Source organism: Cimex lectularius, unplaced genomic scaffold (genome assembly GCF_000648675.2).
Source record: "Cimex lectularius strain Harlan isolate CLEC.00 unplaced genomic scaffold, Clec_2.1 scaffold87, whole genome shotgun sequence".
Classification (NCBI taxonomy): Eukaryota; Metazoa; Arthropoda; class Insecta; order Hemiptera; family Cimicidae; genus Cimex; species Cimex lectularius.
The window spans coordinates 657,985-680,489 of NW_019392768.1; the positions used below are offsets into that span (position 1 = coordinate 657,985).

General features: G+C 33.8%; 1 protein-coding gene across 12 annotated transcripts in view; it reads right to left on the bottom strand.

The window, feature by feature from the left end:
- Positions 1 to 22,505, bottom strand: part of LOC106667768 (ensconsin-like) — a 296,020-nt gene that overhangs the window by 206,829 nt on the left and 66,686 nt on the right. For 3 of the 12 annotated variants that reach the window (XM_014395925.2, XM_014395918.2, XM_014395915.2), the window contains exon 1: positions 11,378 to 11,674. The exons of the other annotated variants lie outside the window; for them this stretch is intronic. In XM_014395925.2, the coding sequence (XP_014251411.1) occupies positions 11,378 to 11,546 (169 nt within the window). In that variant the 5' untranslated portion in view covers positions 11,547 to 11,674. Of the gene's footprint in view, positions 1 to 11,377; positions 11,675 to 22,505 lie in introns of those variants that run through there. 12 annotated transcript variants of the gene reach the window in all.

Genomic DNA, 22,505 nt, shown 5'->3' on the forward strand with positions numbered 1-22,505 from the left:
ATTTTTTTTTTTTTCACCTCAACAAAAAACCTTAATTAATTGTAATTTATTAATTGGTCAAGCGGACCACGAAATTAGTGAATTTAGTTGTTGAAAATGTTTAACTTTTAATTTCATGACTCAAGGAGCAAAATTTATACCTTCGACTTTGTTTAAAATATCCCCAAGAAGAAATATTATTTCAAAAACCTCTTACACACAGTTTAGACATATTCTGAAAGAATAGGCATAACAATTATCAAGAAGAAAGTGGTGCAAAAAATCTTTAAAAAATCAAATTTTATTTTAATATCAAGGCTCTTGAGAGGGGGAAATGATCAATTGAGAAAATTTTATTTCAAGTTTTCATTTTTTTTTCTTATCTTGGATCGAAGAAAAAATTATAACCACAATCAAATGTTTATAAAATAATCCTCTTATACTAATATTCTTTCACAAACCTTTTACAAACAGATAAGTCATGTTTTAAAAGAAACGGTTTTACAATTTTTCAAGAAAAAAATTATGGAAAAATGGAATATTTAAACATTACTATAACATCAATGGTCATAAGGGGAAAAATGATCCCTCTAGAAAAATTTATTTCAGCATTACATGTTCGTATTTCCTCATGCATCAAAGAAAACAATTAATAAACACGTTCTAATATTCACTCACAAACCTTTTATAAAGAATGGTTATAAAAATAATTTTGAAAAATAATACAAAGAAAGATTTTTTGTTTGAAGAAAACATTGCTGGAAAAAATTTAACACATTCAAATGTAACTTTAATATCGTGGGTCAAAGATGAAAATGTATCCCTATAGAATATTTTATATCACGAATTCGCATGTTTATTTTATCTTGGATCGAAGAAAAAAATTGATAAACGTGATGTTAGTTTTAAAAAAATAGCTCCGCACTTTCTTTCAAAAACGACCATATTTTGTTAAAAAGATGCTCCCTTTAGAATTTCAGTTTTCACTTTTTTAAATTTCAAATTGAACAAACAAAATTGTTATCACGATAAATCGTAAAATTAAAAAAAAAATCTTGAAAAAGGGTAAAATACTTTACTTTCACCTTCCATGACTCATGGAGAAAAAATTAAAAACATTCTCCCTCAAGGAAATTTTATTTCAAATTTCCGTTTTTTTTGTTTTTTTTACGTTTTATATTCTCTCGAATCTCGAAGATAAATAGAAAGTTAGATAAGATCTTAAAACGCCACCTAATAAAAATTCCAACTTTCCGCTTTAATATTTTAGACGTTTTGACAATATGCCAGGCTTAAAAAGCCCTGAAACAATCTTTCTTCTGAGAAAATCTTGTGCAAATATTAATGCCATTACGCGTAATTATTATTGTGTTTCGAAGTGCACTTTGCAATATTCCACGGTCTAGTTGAAAAGAAATTATCACCGTGTAAATTATTACTTCGAAACTTTCTACGCTTCGAAAGGTTCTATAAGAAAGGTTGGAATTGGCTTGTAGAGTTTTTATGATAAAGTTTATTACTATTAGGAAACAATATAAAAAGGACACAGAGAAAATATTAAATATTTTTGCATGAATTCTAATGAAATCTACGTAAAATAGTCCAAGAGCAAAATAAACCCAAAAATCTTATACATATGTATTTTCTGAGAAGGTAATCATCCCGTACAAGGCCATTCGCCGAATTGAAGCTGGTGAATTACGAGCAAGGACATGGGAAAGAGATCCTCTTAAAAAGAACAGGATAAGCTCATAGTTTAAATAAGTCAGTTAACATATTCTGCCAAACCCGGGGTTCATGACACGGCCAACGGATACGATTTCTTCACTGCGAGGTGAACAAGGAGAGACCGAGGAGAGAGAAAAACTTCCTACACAAAAAAGTAGCCCGGTTAGAAAACGCGGCTGAAAGGGCCCGTCGCGTATCGAATCGAGTCGTGTGGGCAATAATGGCTTTCTTTTGGGAATTTTACGAAGCCACTGTTTGCGTTTTACGAGGAGGAACTCGGCTGGAAAGAATTGAACTGTGGTCGAAGAACACGGCTCCCTTTCGTGGACTTTTTTCCGTGGTGGGGAAAAAAATGGAAAAATTCGGCCAGGACAGAACAAAACTTCATTATCTCCTACTGATAGTTGTGATAGCAAATGAGAAACATATCTATCAAAAAATACAAAGTTTGGATAATTAAATTCAATCTAATCGATCATGTAAAATTGTTATTTTCAGGCTGAGCCTTCGATATTCATAAATTTTACGTAGCACAGATCTGGGGCTATCAAGAATTTGAAGCTGTCGAAAGTGTCCAGAGACATTTTATTAAAAAATTGTTTTGTATGCCGAAGAGTTGTCCAGATTATGTACTTTATCTCGAAACTAACATATTGCCTATGTTAATTTTTACTGTTTCCCTGCATATTATCTATATTCAAAGAGCCCTTCACTGTCCAAGTCAGTCTTAGGAAGAAATTAAGAGAAGAAATAATGACAAAAACATATTTTGGTATGATTCGTTAGTTAACAAATGTGTAAAAGTGAGATATGATTCATAAAATTATATCAACAAAAAAAATAGCATATATGTAAATAACGTGTGGTAATTAGTGACCGTTAATCGATAATTATTTAGAAATCGTGAGATGCGGTCTGGTGTGATGTAGGTTTCAGAGAAACATTTTCTTTATCGTGCCAACGTTTCGATCTTTATTGAGATCATCTTCAGGGCCTGGGATTTACAAACATTGTTTACATTTATGTGGAAAAGTAGAAATACTTTGATTGAATATAAAAAATATATTTTGCATTGTATAAATTCACTTTTCGACATCCAAAATGTATTTGTTAAATGTAAACAATGTTTGTAAATCCCAGGCCCTGAAGATGATCTCAATAAAGATCGAAACGTGGCACCATAAAGAAAATGTTTTTCTGAAGCCTACATCACACCAGACCGCATCTCACGATTTCTAAATAATTATGTAAATAACTTTTTAAAAGATTTAAATCTAGAGTTCGGACAGGGTCTCATTTGGAGGAAAGAGCGCGCGCATTTTCATTCATTATACGAAGTTATCAACACCGACTTAGGGGAAAACTCGTATTTAAAAGACAGTTCACGAAGGTTTTTTTATGCCTATAATAATGAAAACAAGGAGTGAAATGTTAAATTTAAATTGTTCATACACTAGAAGCATAACTGTTCTCTCTGCAATATGTTAGCAGATGAAACTGTCCTCCATTTTGTATGTATCTGCACAATTCTGCGGAACTACAGAAAAACGATTTTTCATACATTTGAATTATATTGGAATACATTTCTCGAATATTTAAATGGACGAAATTGGTAGGAACTATACAATGATGTAATATACGCATTAAAATATATAAATCAATGACACAAGAATTTAATTATTAAATTAATATATTTAACTATTTATTTATTAATTCTCGTGTTTTAATATTTGAATCTACAATTTGTTAATGTTGTGTGAGATTGTTAATGGTATTCAGTCTACTTATTTTATCATTGTTAAATTGAGTACTGTATACTATATTTATATATTTATTAATAGTTGTTATGTGCTATAAATAGGATATGGACATATATTAAACTAATTTATTTGTTACATTTTGTGAAATTGTTTATATATGTACGCTTGTTTATTGTATTGTTATTTTTCTGTAGTCGATTTAATATAGGATTATGCTTCTTATATATATTATGTACATATTATGCCTGCCAACTTCCGCAGGCAGATATCTCAAACGTGTTTTTGAACAGATCATATTAATATGTTGTTATTTTGAGGAAAAGAAATAAAAAGCATTTATATTCTATTCTATTCATAAATTTTCAGAAACAAAAACTACTGACTGATTTTAATCAGAAACGACTCAATAACTGAATAATTTTAAAAAATATGTTTTTCATTTCAATAAAAATACACATTTCCATAACTTATAACTTTTTTTAGTGTCTAACGATCGTTGACTATGGGAACAGGAAAACACCGAGAGGCAACAATAAAAATTCGTGGAATAATTCGTATTCGTGGTACGTTTGAGCCACCCACATGTATAAATTACTAAATAAAAACGATAAACCATGGATTTTAATTAAAACAAAAATATTAAAAAGCTGTAATCTAGAAAATTAAGGAAACTAGGTTGTTTATTGTATAAAAGCATAATACAAATCGTAAAACTAAAAAATAATTTGGGTTTGGTAATTAAGCTGAGAGCTTAATTAAAGTTAAGTGCTGGTTACTGTTTATGTAAAGTACGTTCCTTCTGGCCATGTTTGAGCCTGAAAACACTTTCCTACGAGGGCTGATAAATATTATTTAGTATAGCTAAAACAGAAAGATATAACCGAAAAATCTTAAAAGCCATCACTGTAAAGTTTATTAAAATAAGAAACTTTATTAGCTTTGTGTTACGTTTCGTTACAAGAAAATTCCTAGTTAAAAAATTTATTTTAAAAAGCACACCCACACGAGTAAAAAAATTAAATTTGTTTAATAATCGAATATTTAAAACCAAAATTCGATCATAAATTATGCATTTCGTTATTTACAAAATCGATAATTTTAACGAGAGAAGATTAAAAAAAAATTCCATCAAGAAGCAAAGTTGATATCCGTTTTCAGCACCTCTGCTCTTAATACAAATTTTTGGGAAAATCAAAAATAAAACTTTTTTTTCTCAAATTTTGCATTTTGCATCCGATTATTGAAAAAAATTTCAGTAATGATGTAAAACAACTTTGATGGTCTACGAAAAACTTTACGGTTATCTAGAACTTCACGTTGTCATAAACATGGCTTCTATAAATAAATTAATATTAAAGACTAAATTTTTTATTATTTTATCAGCTTCTACTTAATACAGAATTAAGTAGAAGCTGATAAAATAATTGAAAATTTAGTATTAATATATTACGAGTGGATCGAGGTTACGAAAGCTCAAGTGGTTGAGCAGCGGCGTATCTAGCCGAAGATCGTGGGTTCGAATCCCGCTAGTGCCATTGACTTTTTTATCTCAACTAAAAACCTTAATTAATTGTAATATATTAATTGGTCAAGCGGACCACGAAATTAGTGAATTTTGTATTAATCTAGAATCACACCTGTGAATCGTACACAGTCCCGCTAATGTAGTACAATCGTTAATAAAAAGTGTTTCTATACAAAGCCGCTATTTGCTTACAATTAATAAAATCGGGGAGTCGAAATGAGAAGTTTGTGGCATGGGCGATCGAAGTCACGGTAGCTCAAGTGGTAGAGCAGCGGCGTATTTAACCGAAAGTCGTGGGTTCGAATCCCGCCTGTGACACAAATTTTTCATTTCGAAAAAATTGTATATAATTAATTGAGTATTAATATTAAAGATGTAAAATCAAATGTTGAAGAGTTTTTGTTGAATTCATTCTTATATTTCTCATTTATGATGAAATATAATCTAATGTTGACATACACTGAAAGTACGCTGTATAAAATTTAATGGAGTTATGGATTTGTAAGCGAAACAGCAGATATCGGAGTGGAAAAATTCGCTCACGGCTGATCCAGCCCAAAAATTTCTATTTTTGTTAGATAGAAGGGCTTTAAAGGGACTTTAAATGAATCCGAATTACTTTTTTTAAAAAGAAAACATGGCCTACTTTTCTAAAATCATGTACAATAACCTCCCTCTTGTAATGCTAACCTCATTGATCCTGTCCGAATTTGAGAATGTGTGATAATAAAAAGAATTAATTTATATAATCCATAGGGAGGTGGAGTAATACAATCGAATAGAAACGAAAAGTTATTCAGATATCGTGAGATGCGGTCGGGTGTGATGTAGGTTTCAGAAAAACATTTTCTTTATCGTGCCAACGTTTCGATCTTTTATTGAGATCATCTTCAGGGCNAACGTTGGCACGATAAAGAAAATGTTTTTCTGAAACCTACATCACACCCGACCGCATCTCACGATATCTGAATAACTATCGATTAACGGTCACTAATCTCTACACAAGAAACGTAAAGGTCGAAGATATTTGTATAATTGAATTGGAATTGTTACTTGGCCTAGTTTGGGTCCGCCTACTCTCAGTCGTTGAGATAAAGAAATACAATTAGCAACTTATTAACTAGTAAAAACAGAAAATATGTATGACGCCCTTTTACAGAGTGTAAAAATGATTAAAAGTTGTGAAAGTAAGAATGTCAATGCAATATATTGAAGACTATTTTATGTTGTTCTAAGTATATTTATAGATAAGCATGATCTATTATTTGTGAAGTACTTTCTACTCAAATAATCAACTACTAGATTTTGCATCAAAATAGTTAAAATGCTGCAATAAAAAAATAATAAAGGTTATAAATTAAAATAGGGCTTTAACTTTGATAGATTTCAATAAAATAAGTGACTTATGTCGTTTTTATCGCTTGGAACTGTTTAAAAATGTCCAATTTATCTCTTTTCAACAACAAAATTTATAAATGTAACTTGTGATGACGGTTGAATAAAATTGTGGTTCGGTGGTGATGGGGATATCGGTCAATCGATGTTTTGGAAAAAAAACGACTTCAAATCTTTGCCGACGTTTCGATTTAATTCAAAGACATCCTGCACATATATAGTATATTATTACATTATTATTTATTATTAAAGAATTACATATATATTATATACATAAAGGCAAAAAACTTAACTTACCGCTTGACTTTCCTTGTCTTTGGGACACAAAATAAATTTTGATAGAATAAAAATCATGAAAAAAAAACGCAAATTCCTAGAGGCCATTTTTATAAAAAGCGACTCACGGTCTATCAATTACAAACAAGATTCCCAGTTCATAAATGATTGCTACCATAGCCTCATAAATCAACAACGTTAAAAGATACACTTATATATAGAAACAAGTTAATTGTAAATATAAGATAAGGGTAATCTGTGAAGTACGAGGTGAGGACACTGTGAGAGGGTAACCCTGACGGAGGTTAAGCTTGCTCCTGACCGCGCAGTTCCCCTAGTGGTAGCAACCAGTTAAGTAGAACACTGACATGGGACATTTGCCAATTGATAAAAAAATAAAACATAAATAAAAAAGATAACACTTAGAGATCAAGCGGTAAGTTAAGTTTTTTGCCTTCTTATACATAATATATATGTATTCTGTAATAATAAATAATATACTATATATATATATATATATACAGGGTGAATTGCTACTCGTGCTACAAACTTCTCCAGTAGATTCTTCACCCTAAAATGAACAAAAAAGTTCATATTGTCCATGGTCCGATTCTCAACCATTTCAGAGTAATTTCGCTTTTTATCGATTTTGAAAGATATCACGTCCTGGCGTCGGAAAATCGTGATATCTTTTAATCTAAACATTTCTCTGAAAATCTAATAGCACCGTTGAAATTCCCGTTAATTTTTCAATAAGAAGATGACGGTGGCAAAATGTTTGGGCTAATTTTTTGTGTTTTATTTCAGCCAGAACTACAAAAAGAGTGGAAAATTGTGTAAATCGGAAAGTGTATAAAGTAATCCAGAGTTTCTAATTTTAGTCTCAGAAGGCAGCAAATTTGAGGAAAACTACCTGATTTAATAACGCTTCCAACGCACTCGTCATTTTCTTATTTAGTGGTTGTGAGACCAAGATGTTGATGACAAAAAGAGAAAAAATGGTGGTTCAAGGATTGCTAATGTTTGAGAGTGACTTGCTACTCGTGCTACAAACTTCACCAGTAGATTCTTGACCCTAAAATGAACAAAAAAGTTCATATTGACCATGGTCCGATTCTCAACCATTTCAGAGTAATTTCGCTTTTTATCGATTTTGAAAGATATCACGTCCTGGCGTCGGAAAATCGTGATATCTTTTAATCTAAACATTTCTCTTAAAATCTATAAGCACCGTTGAAATCCCCGTTAATTTTTCAATAAGAAGATGAAGGTGGCAAAACGTTTGGGTCTTTCTTCCTTGACCTTCTAGCTGTTTGTAAACTTCTTAAGCATTACATACTAAATGGGCATTAAATTAAATTAAAAAATTTCAATGGAATTATGATTTTGATTCTCTCTAAAAATTAACGGGGATTTCAACGGTGCTTATAGATTTTAAGAGAAATGTTTAGATTAAAAGATATCACGATTTTCCGACGCCAGGACGTGATATCTTTCAAAATCGATAAAAAGCGAAATTACTCTGAAATGGTTGAGAATCGGACCATGGACAATATGAACTTTTTTGTTCATTTTAGGGTGAAGAATCTACTGGAGAAGTTTGTAGCACGAGTAGCAATTCACCCTGTATATACAGGATGCCTTGATAAAGATTTGAATTAAATCGAAACGTCGGCAAAGATTCTTAGTCGTTTTCTTTCCAAAACAACCATTGACCGATATTCCCATCACCACCGATACGAACACCACAAAATTTATAAAGAAAGTGAAAATCGTGAATGTCATTAAAGGAAAATATATTTTTATGTAAGCCCATTCTGATTTACTCTCTCTTTCTCCATGCAATATCGACAGCACTTAATCTTTACGATTGTGGAAGAAAAACAGAAAAACGCATTAAAAAGGCAAATAAAAAGTGTTGAAACATAAGGTTTTATGGTCAAGTCAATGAATATTTCTATAGCTTATTTGTTCCAGTATAAAATTTCTTTTTTTTAATTATGTAAGTGGGGCTAAACCTTCGAACATCCAAAGAATACAGTCCCAATCCAGTGTAACACATTAGCCCGATGTCCAACATTATCCATCCCAACAAACCAGTAAGGCGACTGAAGCGGAGATGGCCCCGGGACCTCCTTGCGAATAGCGCATAATTAACTATTCAGAAAGATGGGAGAACAAGTCAGTTGCCTGGCTCCGCTCAGGAACTATGCAAATAATAAATAATTATTCTTTTTATGTAAGGTCTTGGTTGAGATTAAAAAGTCAGTGCACGAGCAGGATTCGAACCCACGACCTTCGACTCAATAAGCCGCCGCTCTACCACTTGAGCTATCGTGATTTCGATCCTCTCAGACACTGACTCCTTTCTTCGAATCCCGCTCGTGACACTGATTTTTTTGACATCAACCAATACCTAACATAAAAAGAATAATCAATTGAAAGAAGTAACTCCTCGGTCAATTGACCATTAAAACATAAATGGAATAATAAATAATTCACTAATTTCGTGGTCCGCTTGACCAGTTAATGCTTTATAATAAATAATATTGAATTTCAGTACATAAAGTATATAATTTGCACAGATGGTAACAAATTTAAAAAATTAGGTAAACTTGTGACAATATGTCCAAGACATTTGTACATTTATTGAAGACCAAGACAGTAGCGGCATAATAAAAAATTCGACGTCTTTCATGCGTTAAAAAGTTAAAGAAAGTGACTACCAATTATTAAAAACACCGTAAAAAGTAATATTTTAAAGAAAAATATCTGCTCACGCTTCACGAGTAACAAAACATATAATGGTCCGTTTAATTCGATTTACTACTGCTGACTTTTGTATAAATTCGCCACGCGTCAGTGAAAGCCTCTCTAAGCCTGACTGGACTTCAATGTCTACTTCGAGACATCGGGCCTAAACATAATAAATATCCGTTAAGAAGGTCGTTTTTTCGATTTGAGGTAGGCGTCGAACCGGTTCCACACCACTCCTCGTATGCAGGGAACGGTACCACAATGACTTTAATAGTACTTAAACAAAAAGTCCGAGGATCCACACATGCATACAAACTTCCTTTAAATGTTTTCTCATTGATTTAAAGCCAATGTGTTTTTTTATTAAGAAACCATAAACAATGAATTGAAGAATTTGAACAAGATTTCTAAAAAATTAAAAAGAAAATATTTAAATAAAAACCTATTGGTAGTTTATTTATTAGTAATCATCACACACATGGAAGAAGGAACAGTTATTTTTTATTTTAATAAACGGATCACGTACACATTCTTCTACTTTCAGCCTTGACAGCAGAAGAAAAATGACATCGAAAACCGCATAGAGAAAGAACTTCCTTCTTTTTATATTTAAACATAGCAAAACAATATATTAAAAAGAGAAGAAACAGCAAGACTAGACGAAGAAAATAAGTATGGTCAAACAGATGGTAACTATTTTTATTTAATTCTATCCATACTACTAAGAATGTAGGTAATTAAAACCTATATAAGTTTGGTCAAACTGATGGTAACTATTTTTATTTAATTATATCCATACTGCTAAGAATGTAGGTAATTAAAACCCAATTAAACCTGTTCCACTTTGAAAAATAGAATTAGATATTTCCAAGAATGTCTTCTTTATGTGAGAGATTATCTGTAGGCTCGCATAGAGGAAAATATTTTAGGAAATTTCGAGATAAGCCCTAAGTGTGAACTATCATAATAGATGAAGAATATTCAAAAGGCGCCAATGATATCTTCGTATAGCCAATTTTTAAAATAAGACTTGGAGTTTGATACTATTGTTTACTGAAATAGTTGAAAAACTCTCATAAGACTTATAAAAACATTTAAAACTCGATGATTTCTGACCAATAAAAGCGAAATATTTAATAGAATCATTGTTTTTAGTTGGAAGTTAAAATTTACGTTACCAGGCTTGGAGAAATTGATAGCCCGGAGGAAGAAAAACATATTGGGTTTGACATGGTAATTTCAAGAATATAAACTTGTACGTATTTGTCATCTCTGATTCATAATGACAGAAAATCGGGTCCGTCAATCCGCGCCGTTTTCCCTAGGAAAAGAGAGGAAATGATTAAAACCAATCTCCGTTTGGGCATTTCATCTACATAAAAATAGTTTCATACGTTCATAATTCAACGTGTCACTTATCGCTGTACAATTTAGTGGACACACTCCAGCAAGCCGTTTAATTGACTTGAATTAATTTTCCATTAATTTGGTTAAACGACTTGATTAATTAATATATTTTCTTTGGAAAGGAGGAAAAAATCTATCCAAGTTCCTCTCAAAACGATTCCAACAGTTGTATGGTAATGTGGACGGGGGTATGCTATGATTTTCTTTGTCTTTAGGAAAGGAAGAATCCTTATCTTTTTAAAATTGCCTTTAAAATTTTGTTTAAAATATATCATTTTAAGAGATTTTGATTATGTTGGATTTTCTTAAGGTTTAATGATAACAAAAGAACTAATTCTTGTCTGATAAAGGTTAGTTCTGGTTTTCTGGTAAGAGGCTTGAGCTGAGAATAGGAAAATGGGCCAAATTTTGCATGCGCAGCAGACAGGCTAATAACAGCTACTTGCTTAATCAGCCTTTTTGTGTGTCAGTAAGGACAAATTTGTTTATGACAGGCAGGTTTTTGACATTTGGAACCAGATGGCTTGACGCTTTGATTTTTCTGACTTACATAGCCAAACGCTGCCACTGGGCCCGTCGCTGAGGAGGTGCAGGCTGAATTGCAGACCAGCCAGGTCTCTTTTGAGCTGGGCACTGTCCATGGCGAGGACGCAATCGGGCAGGAGGATGAAATGGTCGAGACCTTCCTGCGGCCCAGTCAAGCTCCGTGTCGCGAGCATATCAGCCTCATCACAGGCTTTCCCGGCTCGGTTCACCCTGATGACGCGTCTCTCCGTCGTTTTGTCAACTGATCCCGCAACGAAATTTCACAGCACAGCTACGCGATGCGGACCCGTGGAGAGTGCGATTGAGACTGATGACTCCGCGTGTTCTCGGCCGACTCGGCGATACGGAGAGGGGTGGCGAGCCGACCCGACTACCCACGAGACATCGGCCATCACCACCTAAATGCACTTCTATCAATTTAAATCCATTAAGAAACGCATTTTATTATCAATCTGAAAAGTGGGAATTCCTTTCATTGTGTTCACGTATAATACTTATAAGGATTTTTAATATAATCCTCATCCCATACTGAAAGCAGCAAAATTTGTACAATAAGGCCATACTTCATACAAGCAGTCGACCCCCCCGGACTCTTTGAACATTTGTATAATTAATTGTAACTTTGTTATAAGTACAGAAATTTGATTTATTGTTTTGGTTCATGAGAAACCGGAGTATAATTGTCCACGGGAAAAACATTTTTCCCACAAATATAACCCCACATATACGATTGTCCTTACAGCGAAAGATAGTTTAGTAAGGAATACAAACGATTCTCTTAATTGAAAAACCGATTGAGAAATCACGGCATCTGTAAGGATTTTTCAAATTCTCATCATCTTCTAAAAGACCGTATTCTTTGCAAGCCCCACTGCACCCTAGATGCTGTAAGAGAATTCTGAGATTGATTGACACTCTGATTGATTTCGGTGAACGTTACACTCTTCGAAGTGGATCGTCTTTTTTTATGTTGCGATATCCGTCATCTACATGATATAGGATCCTTCGGGAAAATGTGTTATTAGCCCAGGTATATTCATGATATAGGTTATGCTTTTGTGAAGTCCTCACTGTTCAAAACAAAAGCAGTTCCATTCCAAATTATCCGATTATCTGAGCCATTTCGTCAAAAACCTGTCATCCACCACGTTACCCAACAATCCTCACTGAAGACTGGACGAGAGCTGCCCTCGCAATAACCTCACTATTTCACATCGGTCCCTAGGATGGAGTCCATCTCACTCATCACACTAATGTAATAACGGCATCCATCACTGAATGGTTGCCTTCACGTTATTGTTTACATGAATATAGTATATGTTTTACTTGGTGCATCAAAGTAAGCAGTTGTAAAAAAACAGAAAAATTAAAACTGCCGGATAGCTGAAGCCTTTTAAAATCTAATTTATAGGCATATCATTAGATTCATATTTAGCGTTTAAAAGTATTAAGTTAATTTGTTGAAACCGTGAGGAGTGGTCAGGAATGAAACACCTTTTTCATTTTTTGCCGACGTTTTGACCATTATTCTGGTCATCTTCAGGCCCTGGGTGAATTCAAAAACATTGTTGATTGAAAAACATACAACACGGACGTAAATATTTTAAATTTTGAACCGAGTATTTCACAGGACATAAACTACACAGGTGCTAATTGTGGTGACGTATTTGTTTAGTGTGAAATTATTGTGAAACGTGAATTTATATTCTGCTATTTTTATATGATTGTGACAGGGCGGGTAACGAGGTAAATCTGGGAAATCTGTATTGATCATAGGCGGTTTTTTAGACTCAAAGAAAGTCGAGAATGGAGATTTTCTGGATTGGGTTTATTCAATATTGGCAAGGAAGTTAATTATTATACACGATAACGAAAGGAAGAGAAATACATAAATAAAATTTAATGGTTTATGGGGTTTATGATGTTGTCGTACCTACGGCTGAGTTCGCATGTATCTGTACTGTAATTAATGCTGTGTGTCTCTGTTAATGTAAACCATTTCTAGATAGTTGCCTTTGTATTTTTTAAAGTTAATTTTTGGACATCTTGAAGAAACCGTATGAAAACTGTGTCTATGTCCTTTCTGTGATCATAAAGAACGTGTTTAATAAAAATTAATCAACATCGGACCAGTAGGTTTCGAGATTACCTATTATTGTACTATACAACCAACTTTCTCTCTTTTTAATATTAGTATAGATTATAAAAAATTTAAAGATTTATCTAGTTAATTGAAATCACTTGTGGCAAAAACTTGCCTCTCCCTGCTTATAACCCTGATGTCACACGGTGTGCTTTTTTAATATAGTAGCTCAAAAAGAAAAAATTCACGTGTGTTGGTTCATTTTTTTGACTTATTTTGGAGAAGATTGAAAGATACTTTTTATCATTTCTAACTTCTAACATTCTACAATTTTATTACATTGATTATTAATCGGAAGTTTGTCCCATCCTGTTTATATCCCTGATATAACGCCTGAGAGTCTTCTTTGCTTTGTTAATTTTATGAAAAGGAACTTCAAGTCAAGCAAAATATCATACATCATCAAATAAAAATATACTCTAAAATGCATTCTAAAGCATGGCTGTTCACTTATTTTGGAAGGTACGTAAGAAATTATGAAATGATAGTTTTAGCAAATATCCTGAAGAAGCGTTGCCGTCGGCAAAAATTTAGAAACAAGAAAAATCAAAGTCATGCCTCAAACTCCTTATAACCTTAACGCTACCCAGGGAGACGGCGTTTTAATAAGGCACCCAGAAAAGAAAAACAGCTCGGCGGAGTAAACAATATCAGTAGGATGCATTTATCGGATCAGAGATGATCCTGCGATGATATTGACAAAAGAAGTGGAAAGGTAAGGGGGCAGAATGAAGCCTAACCATCAACCTTGGTGATACATACAGCCCTCAGGTAAAGAACAAGATACACATGTTTGTATATGCTTTTCGCTTTCCGAAGGTGGTTCTTACTTATTTTGGGAAAGAAATATTAGATAATATGCGTTGAAATTGGCAAGCCAAAACAATAGAAGATGTAAGGCCTATAACCCTGACCCCATACCATCTCCCAACAGTCGAATTCGTGTCAATGTGACCTTTCTAATCGAGACGACTCTCAACCTTTTCAAATATGAACTTACGAAGTGAGGAGATAAACCATGAACCATGGCACTATAGTTTACTGATCAATATTTTGTTTATACTATTATTTCCGCCTTATCAAAGCAGTTTTAATATGATCTATGATCTACTGAGAAGTTATTAGGTTTAACATAATAATTCTGCACTGGTCGGACAAGATGGTAATCTGAAGGCCAGACAGGGCATGTTGGGTGAGGTAGCATGTTCCATTACAAATACAACAATTGTTGCCTTGCTAACAAATACTGAAGAAATACATTTGCAATCAGTAACACCAGACGGTTGCTTTTATTTCCAATCCTATAAAAATTTTGCCAAATCTACCTAGTCCGTTTGTGGCAGTCTTGATCACTGCGGGACGGTAATGTTAACAGGATGGAATTTCCTTATGGCTCTGGTCTTTTTAAGGGGGTTAGTTATTAACTTTCGGTCGTTTTCAATCATCAAGATATCACCACATATCATCATCTTCCTCTCGCGTTTCGGATGTTAGTGGTTCATCTGTGCGTTGTGTCTTCACGCAGATCCCGTACTGTAAGCTTCATATCAGACTATTATTTCCAAACTGACTGTCACAATGCAAAGATATTTTCGCTTATTTACTATGACCAAATTACAGGTCCTGAAAATCTGATAGGTCTAATCATAATTCATCACAAGGAGCACAGAACAAAACCTTACAGATCTTGGGATCTCCAAAAATCTTGGTTCGTTTTAAGATCTGGAGGGTTTGGATAGATAAATACGATGATTGTCAATACTGCTAATCAAAACCTATATTGGATGTTGAAGATTATCGTTCAAAACCAACCGGTTAAGACGAAAAAATGACAGATTTATTCCTTTTCATGGCGTCAGACCGTTAAAACCAGAGAATAGGCGGTCCAGGATGATCAAAAGCCAGATTTAGTGTGTTTCACCTGCAGAATTAAGTAAAAACTATTGCACATGAAAACAAGTGTTTCGTCACATGAAATCACACAATCATCTATGAATGTCCTAATCTGCCAAATTTAGCTGGTATTGTCTGTCAACATTTTACCCAATTCACTATTTTTCGTGGTCCGCTTGACCAATTAATAACATTCAATTAATTAAGGTTTTAAGTTGAGATAAAAAAGTCAATGTCACGAGCGGGATTCGAACCCACGACCTTCGGCTTGATACGCCGCTACTCTACCACTTGAGCTATCGTAACTTCGATCCCCTCGGGCACCAACTTCCCATCTCAACCCCACCTTTTGAATTTTCCCTCCTTTTTGCCATTTTTCAAATGTCTGTAATCGGATTGGATTCTCGGCGACAAATGAAATGGCCAGGGAGAGCTTAGTGAAGTGTACTTCATTTCAATTCATTTTTTGTACGAAAAATAGTGAATTTAATGAAGCCGAAGGTCGTGGGTTCGAATCCCGCTCGTGACATTGACTTTTTTATCTCAACTTAAAACCTTAATTAATTGAATTTTGCCGAATGTCTTAAAAGGAAAACAGCGAGTACGAGGATGGTAGGAAATGACCAAGCTTAAAATTAATCACACTGCAGAATTTTACAAAAAATTACACATCTCATCTAAGAACGTCCCGGTTTGCCTAGGGTCACTATGTCTGTCATCATTCCAACAAATTCGATGGGTTTTTTTTTCGCGTCTGACTCCCGAGATTAGCGAAACTGGGAGAACCAGGATGAGAGGAAATGTAAAAATTTCATAATCTCAACTCATCAAGAAATTTCACATATAAATAGAAATATTTTTATTTTATTTTTGATCTCTCTTTTCTCATTTGGCAAAGCGGCCAAAAAAGGAATCATTAGAAACTCTAGTGTCAACACACCGCAGATCTCAAGAAGAAATCTCGCATAATATTCTTTAGAGTTAAAGCAAATTGGCATTCATGGCTGGTACATTCGCATTTCTAGTTATGAAAAAGTACCCTTGTTTCTTTTTCGTCCTACATGAGAAAAAAAGAGAACAGCAACGACCGTTTTGGTAGATTACGATCGCACTGTTAACTTGGTGTTTGCAGGTAGAAAAATTAATCCTCTAGAAAGTTAACTATGTCTCTGGATTCCTAAAGAAATATGTCAAGAGTCTCAAGTTTACCCTGGGACCCGTTAGCGACTTGTAAAGCTGCACTCTTCCCCGTCCTATTACAGCCGTTTTGACATTTTTTGAAGCTAGGGATATTTTTATGTAAGAACGGTGGAAAATCGTACGCCAGGGGAAACTGTTGCGTAAGGGGTCCACTGTTGAGAACATGCCGCGATTTTTTTCGACCCAAACGGTTGTTGCACAACGTCATGTATGAAAGAGATCGATTCTAAGTTGCCAAGGATGTCTAATCAGATTTTCATAACATAGACACGGTTGTGTGCTATATTTTTTCCTTGTAGGAAAAATAAAGAAAATGAAATGTCTTTTCACATTTGGCTCAGGGTCGAAGGTTGGGATAAAACGTCATAACGATCCATTGGCAAAAAGTGCGAATTACACATTTTAACAATTTAAAATATCTATAAAAAAACAGTGATGTTAATATTACTGGTAATATAAAATTCTCATGGGGAAAAACTGTAAGCATTGTATCCTACGACACCAGGTGTCCTTTTTAGACGGCCCGGCTGAATTTCGCTACGGGTTTAATATTTTTTTAGACATGTTTCAAATTTTTACTTTTTTTGGAGTAAAATTAGACAGGGTACCCCAGGCCAAGTTCAACTTCGAAATTTCAAATACGACCCTATAAATTCTGACACCTCATTTAAAAGATGTTTTAAGCTGAAATCAATGGTGCAATAGGATTTTAAATTGGTCAAAAAATGACGAAGTTATGGATAAAAATTAATTTGGTTTCCTATTTATTATTCACATTTTACGTTCGAACAGCCTGTCTTGCGTAAAAATGCATAGATACATTTTATAAAATTTATCGAAGATATATATATTTCGAAGATATATTTTCCACAATACGCTATATAAGATATATAGACCATATATTGTATTTATGATATATATACATGATAACTTGTTTTTTCATCCATTTAACCGTATCGATATTCAAATCATTCGTGAGTGAAAAAATGGTCAATGCATCTAACACTTTAACTAGAAACTGTTCGAGATATAATAGATATATTGTACCAGATAAGTTAAGGTATGTTTTACGCAACAGAATGACGATATATTTTATAAAAAGTATTCACGATACATTGCATGCAATGTATCAACTATATATCTACGCAACGTATCCTAGATACACTATGATCGATAGATCCACAATGTATTTTTCAATGTGTCCATGATATATTTTATGCAATGTATAAAAAAATTATTTTTTTTAAATTCATGCACTGTTATATAAGATAAGTTTATTCAATGTATCCAGCATACTGACATACTTCGACGATGTATTTAATCGATGTGTCCACCACACATAAAACATATCCATGATATAATGAAAAATAACATGAAATATATAATCACGCTATACATTAAATGGTATATAAAGAAATGAATATCAAAAAATTCGACCATTCTACACCTTCAAAATTTTCCAAGAGAATTTTTCAAAAGCACAGTCTATTCCGCGAATGAAGTATGATTTAATTTATTTCAATTGGCATTTTTTATAAAAACGTGACATCATGCTAAGATCGAAATGGAAACGAAAAAATAAATGTCGATCCAGTTTCGACGAAGAAGCTATGTGGTTATTCGTCGGTCGGTGGGATAATAGAGTTACACGAACAATCACCATTACTCACGCTGATCATGGTGACTTCATTGCACATAATCATCCCCATCCTTGAATAAATTCCTTTCGGAGACTTTTATTTCAAATGCTTAGAAATCGATTGTTCGATGGGCTGGATGGAAAATTACAACTGACATATCGAATTTTTTTAATTTTTTATAATTTAATTTGACGGTTATTTATAGGGAATATTATAAAATGTCCTATCCCAAAGTGGATTAGCTGTGAATCTAAATAAACTACCTTAAATCTAAATAATTTTCGTTATTTACCAAACAGAAAAACACTACCAATAGAATAATTATTTAGTACATAAACGAACCCCGACGAAAGTTACAGAAGGCTACTTACACCAAGTCAGTTTTGTTATGAGCATGTTGAACTAACCTGAAACAAAATAACATAAAAATTAATTATGTTATTATACAAAATTATCATTTTATCTAAATTAATTACCTATGCATTCATCGTAAGTGATTGAATTTATTTAAAACACCAATTTTCCGGCGTAGGAATCGATTAAATGCAAAAGGAAGAATAATTTAGAATATAAAAACTAACAATAATAAAACAGCAATCAATTAAAAATACTCGTAATAAATTAAAACTTGTGCAATTTTAACTGTGTTTATAATTATAGTCATTGTGTAAGATGAACACAAGATAGGATATCTACGTCAGAACGTAAGATTTTATATTTTTACCATTTTCATCATGCTCAAGTCAAAATCAAAAATTGCGTTACCATTTGAGAGAGAGAGAGAGAGAGAGAGAGAGAGAGAGAGAGAGAGAGAGAGAGAGATTGAGACAGATGAAGAGAGAAAGAGAAAGGAACATATTAAGACACAGAGAGAGTGAGATAAATACGGAGAGAGAGAAAGAAAGAAAGAGAAAGAGAGAGACAGACAGATAGAGAGAGGGAGGAAAAGAGAAAAAAGAGAGGAAAGTGAGAAGGGGAGTTGAGGGAGACAGACATGCAGACTAGACAGAAAGTCTGAATAAGCCTGAATACTATGAATGTATCAAGGGCATTAAAATGGAATAAAAATTCAAATGTGTATTATTAACATTGCTAAGAAACCCCTTTGAATTTGAAACGGCGGATGAAGCTAATTTGTACTTTTAAGCTTCCACATGCATTAAAACCTCGTTAGCAGATTTAAAGAAGAAAAAAGGAAACCTTCCGAAGCTCCATCATTTCTTAAAAAGAAAACTGACAAAAGCTTCGCACCGAAGTGGTTACACAACTTGGGGAAAACGCCCTGCAAACCGACGGATCGGTGGAGCCGCTAATACGAAGTAAAAGCGTGGATTGTTCGTCCGATTTGTTCCGAAGCGGTGGTGAAAGCGAAAAATGGTTTTCCGTGGGATGTGGCCTCTGTGGTGCCTAGCACGGCAGCCACTTACCTCCAATGAGTTGCTAATTAACCATGTGGGTTTTGCTAAATCACAATCGTTTCGGGCCGTTAAACTACCTAATGCTGTTTTCGAAGGGTCGTTGATCTAAAAAAACAAAACAAAAATTAGCACTTCTCTGGCGTCGTTAACCTTGCATATTGCAGCACATGGGGTTGCAAACATATGGCGTTTCATCCGACAACTGTTCAGGCTATATTAAACGATTGCCCATACTGACCCTACCGTTATCCTACATTTAAAATACTATAATTCTATTTTAGATTCCTTTTATGAACCATATAAAGTGAAAATCCTGTTACAGATAATCAATCCATTAAAAGCGCTTTAGAACTGCCTAGTGTCCCAAAGGTCAAAGATGAATTCTGGAACGTCTTGGGTTGATACTGAGTGATGGACAATGATAAAACAAAGTAGCGAGGGCACGCAGACCTTAGAACCAATGGTATTAAACCTTAACAATATATTGCCTAAAGAATTCATAAATTGGAGGTAGAAAGACACGATAACGAAAAAAGTCATCTCTTGTACGAAAACGCCAAATTTTTCAGTCATCATTATATGTTTGAAATCCAACTAAGTTGGATTTATTTTAATACGTGCTTTATTTTTCATTATTTTATATACTTACGAGGTTTGAATGCAATGAGATTCTCTAGAAACGTAAAAGCCGTTACAACATACAAAAAAAACATTGAAAGTTTTCTCCTAATAGACTCCTTAGGTTATCACATATCCAAATCGATCTAGGTCCTTTTCTTTCATTAATCTATCCGGAAGTACTTCCATAAAAGGAGACGAGAGAGACAAAGGACCAACTTGCCGGATCTACGTTTAAAATGAGCGGTAATTTGTATCTCCAGTAACAAGGGTCGGTTTTGCATAAGAAGAGCTCTGAGGTTGCTGCGGTCTGACGAAACAGCGCTGCTTCTTCCGCGGGACAACGGTCACGTACTTGGAATTCGTGGTTTATGAGGCCCCCTACAGAAGAATGTGATTCGTATTTTATGTAAACGTTGTTTTGAAGTTCAGTATTAATAGGCTTTAAAAACAAGCTTCATTGTAAAAATTAATGTAATATTCAAGTTCTTCTTAAGATTCTTTTTATCAGTTTTAAATTTTATTTAACGCGACAAATATTTAAATTAAAATATAACACTGAAAGGACAGAAACTTTTAATAAACACATCATTCCGAAAAGAACTTTTTGATTGAACTAGTCCGCCTCGTCTCGCTGATTCTTCAGTTTCGCGTTTCGTCGAATCACGTAGCCGTAATTGCGATCACGCTGTCGGTCTAATGGACATACAGTTGCAACTCGTGAAAGAAGAAAGTTTCATCAAAAGATTTGTAAAGGAAAATCGCGAATTTTAAGCTCGTTTCATCGTCTTGTCATTTTTGACGGAGGCGAGGGGTACACAAACTGCTAATCGAACTTGACTTTATCTATAATAGAAGTGGTCAAAAAAGAATCAAAGAACTAACGATGAATACAGTATAAAATTTAAATAATTTAATAAAATAATTTGTGAATGGAACTATATTGTGTTAAAGCAAAGTTGAAACAATAGTAGTCCTGAATTCTGCATCTTGCCTTTCCCTGCTTATAATCCTGATTGCGACTTTTGACTACGCTCTGATCCTGAACATATCCCATGTTTTTAAAGAAGACTTCAAAACCAAATAAAGGAAAGTAGTTATCGCCATGCTTTACCCTGCTTATATCCTTGACCTCGCGTTATCTCAGTACGGTCACTTCCTTACAATCGCTCTTCTTTTTAATTTTGATGGAGGACACATGAACACTACGAGGATGTTAAATTAAAACAGTAAGCGTCCTATAATTTCAGAACAAAAGTTGTAACTATAACAGTAAAGAATTGTAAATCAAAATTAGTTCTAAATTTGTTTCTATCCCACTGGCCCGTGGAAAGTACGTTGGATTCCTGAAGATCGCGTGTTTTCCCTTGATTTCCACAGAATATTTCCTATCCTTCAGTGCTTACAAAGAACGACGTAATTCCTTCCTTGTTTACTAAATGTTTAAGTCGCATTTTATTTACCTATGACTATAAAATAGTCAAAAATTAATGACCGAACAATAATTTTCGATTGTCAAATGCACAAATTATTCTATAAAACATTAAAGCATCGAATGAACAAGTATGACCGAAACAGCTAGAAAGAAAAAGTGAACAGCACAAGAACAAGAGGACCAAAAAGAATAACCAACGACTTTTGAGTTTAGAGGTAAAAAAAATTAAAAAATAAACCGCTATATGCTACAATGTTCCAAACAATGCGCTGCTAATCGGAAGAAAATTTACTCTTAATATAAACGAACATTGAAGGGTCTAGTAAAACCGACGAGACTTAGCGGACCACCCAGACATGTTCAACAAGGCCGAACCATGCACCCAACCGTTTTTCCATTTCATTTGCATATTTTGCAACGAGAGTCTAATTTGTCCAGTCGAAAGTAGCGAGCCCGGTTCGATAATGCTAAACACAGCCGATATTAGCATTCTACCAAGGATTATGGGGCAAAATTTGGGCTCCAAATGCCACGCTAAGCAACCGAAAGATAAAATTTTGCATCCGGATTACTGGCACTAATTTGACAGCCAAAGAGCAGGCATAAATTCGATTCAATCTCCAAAACATGGCAGAATTTGGAGAACATTTGTTTAAAAATTGAAGAAGAAAAAACACTAAACTTGGTAAAGCTCGAAGAAATTTAACGAGCCAGTACTTTGCTTGACAGAGCTTATAATGAAGGTAAAATGAATCGACCGTCTAAATATCACCAATTTATTAAGT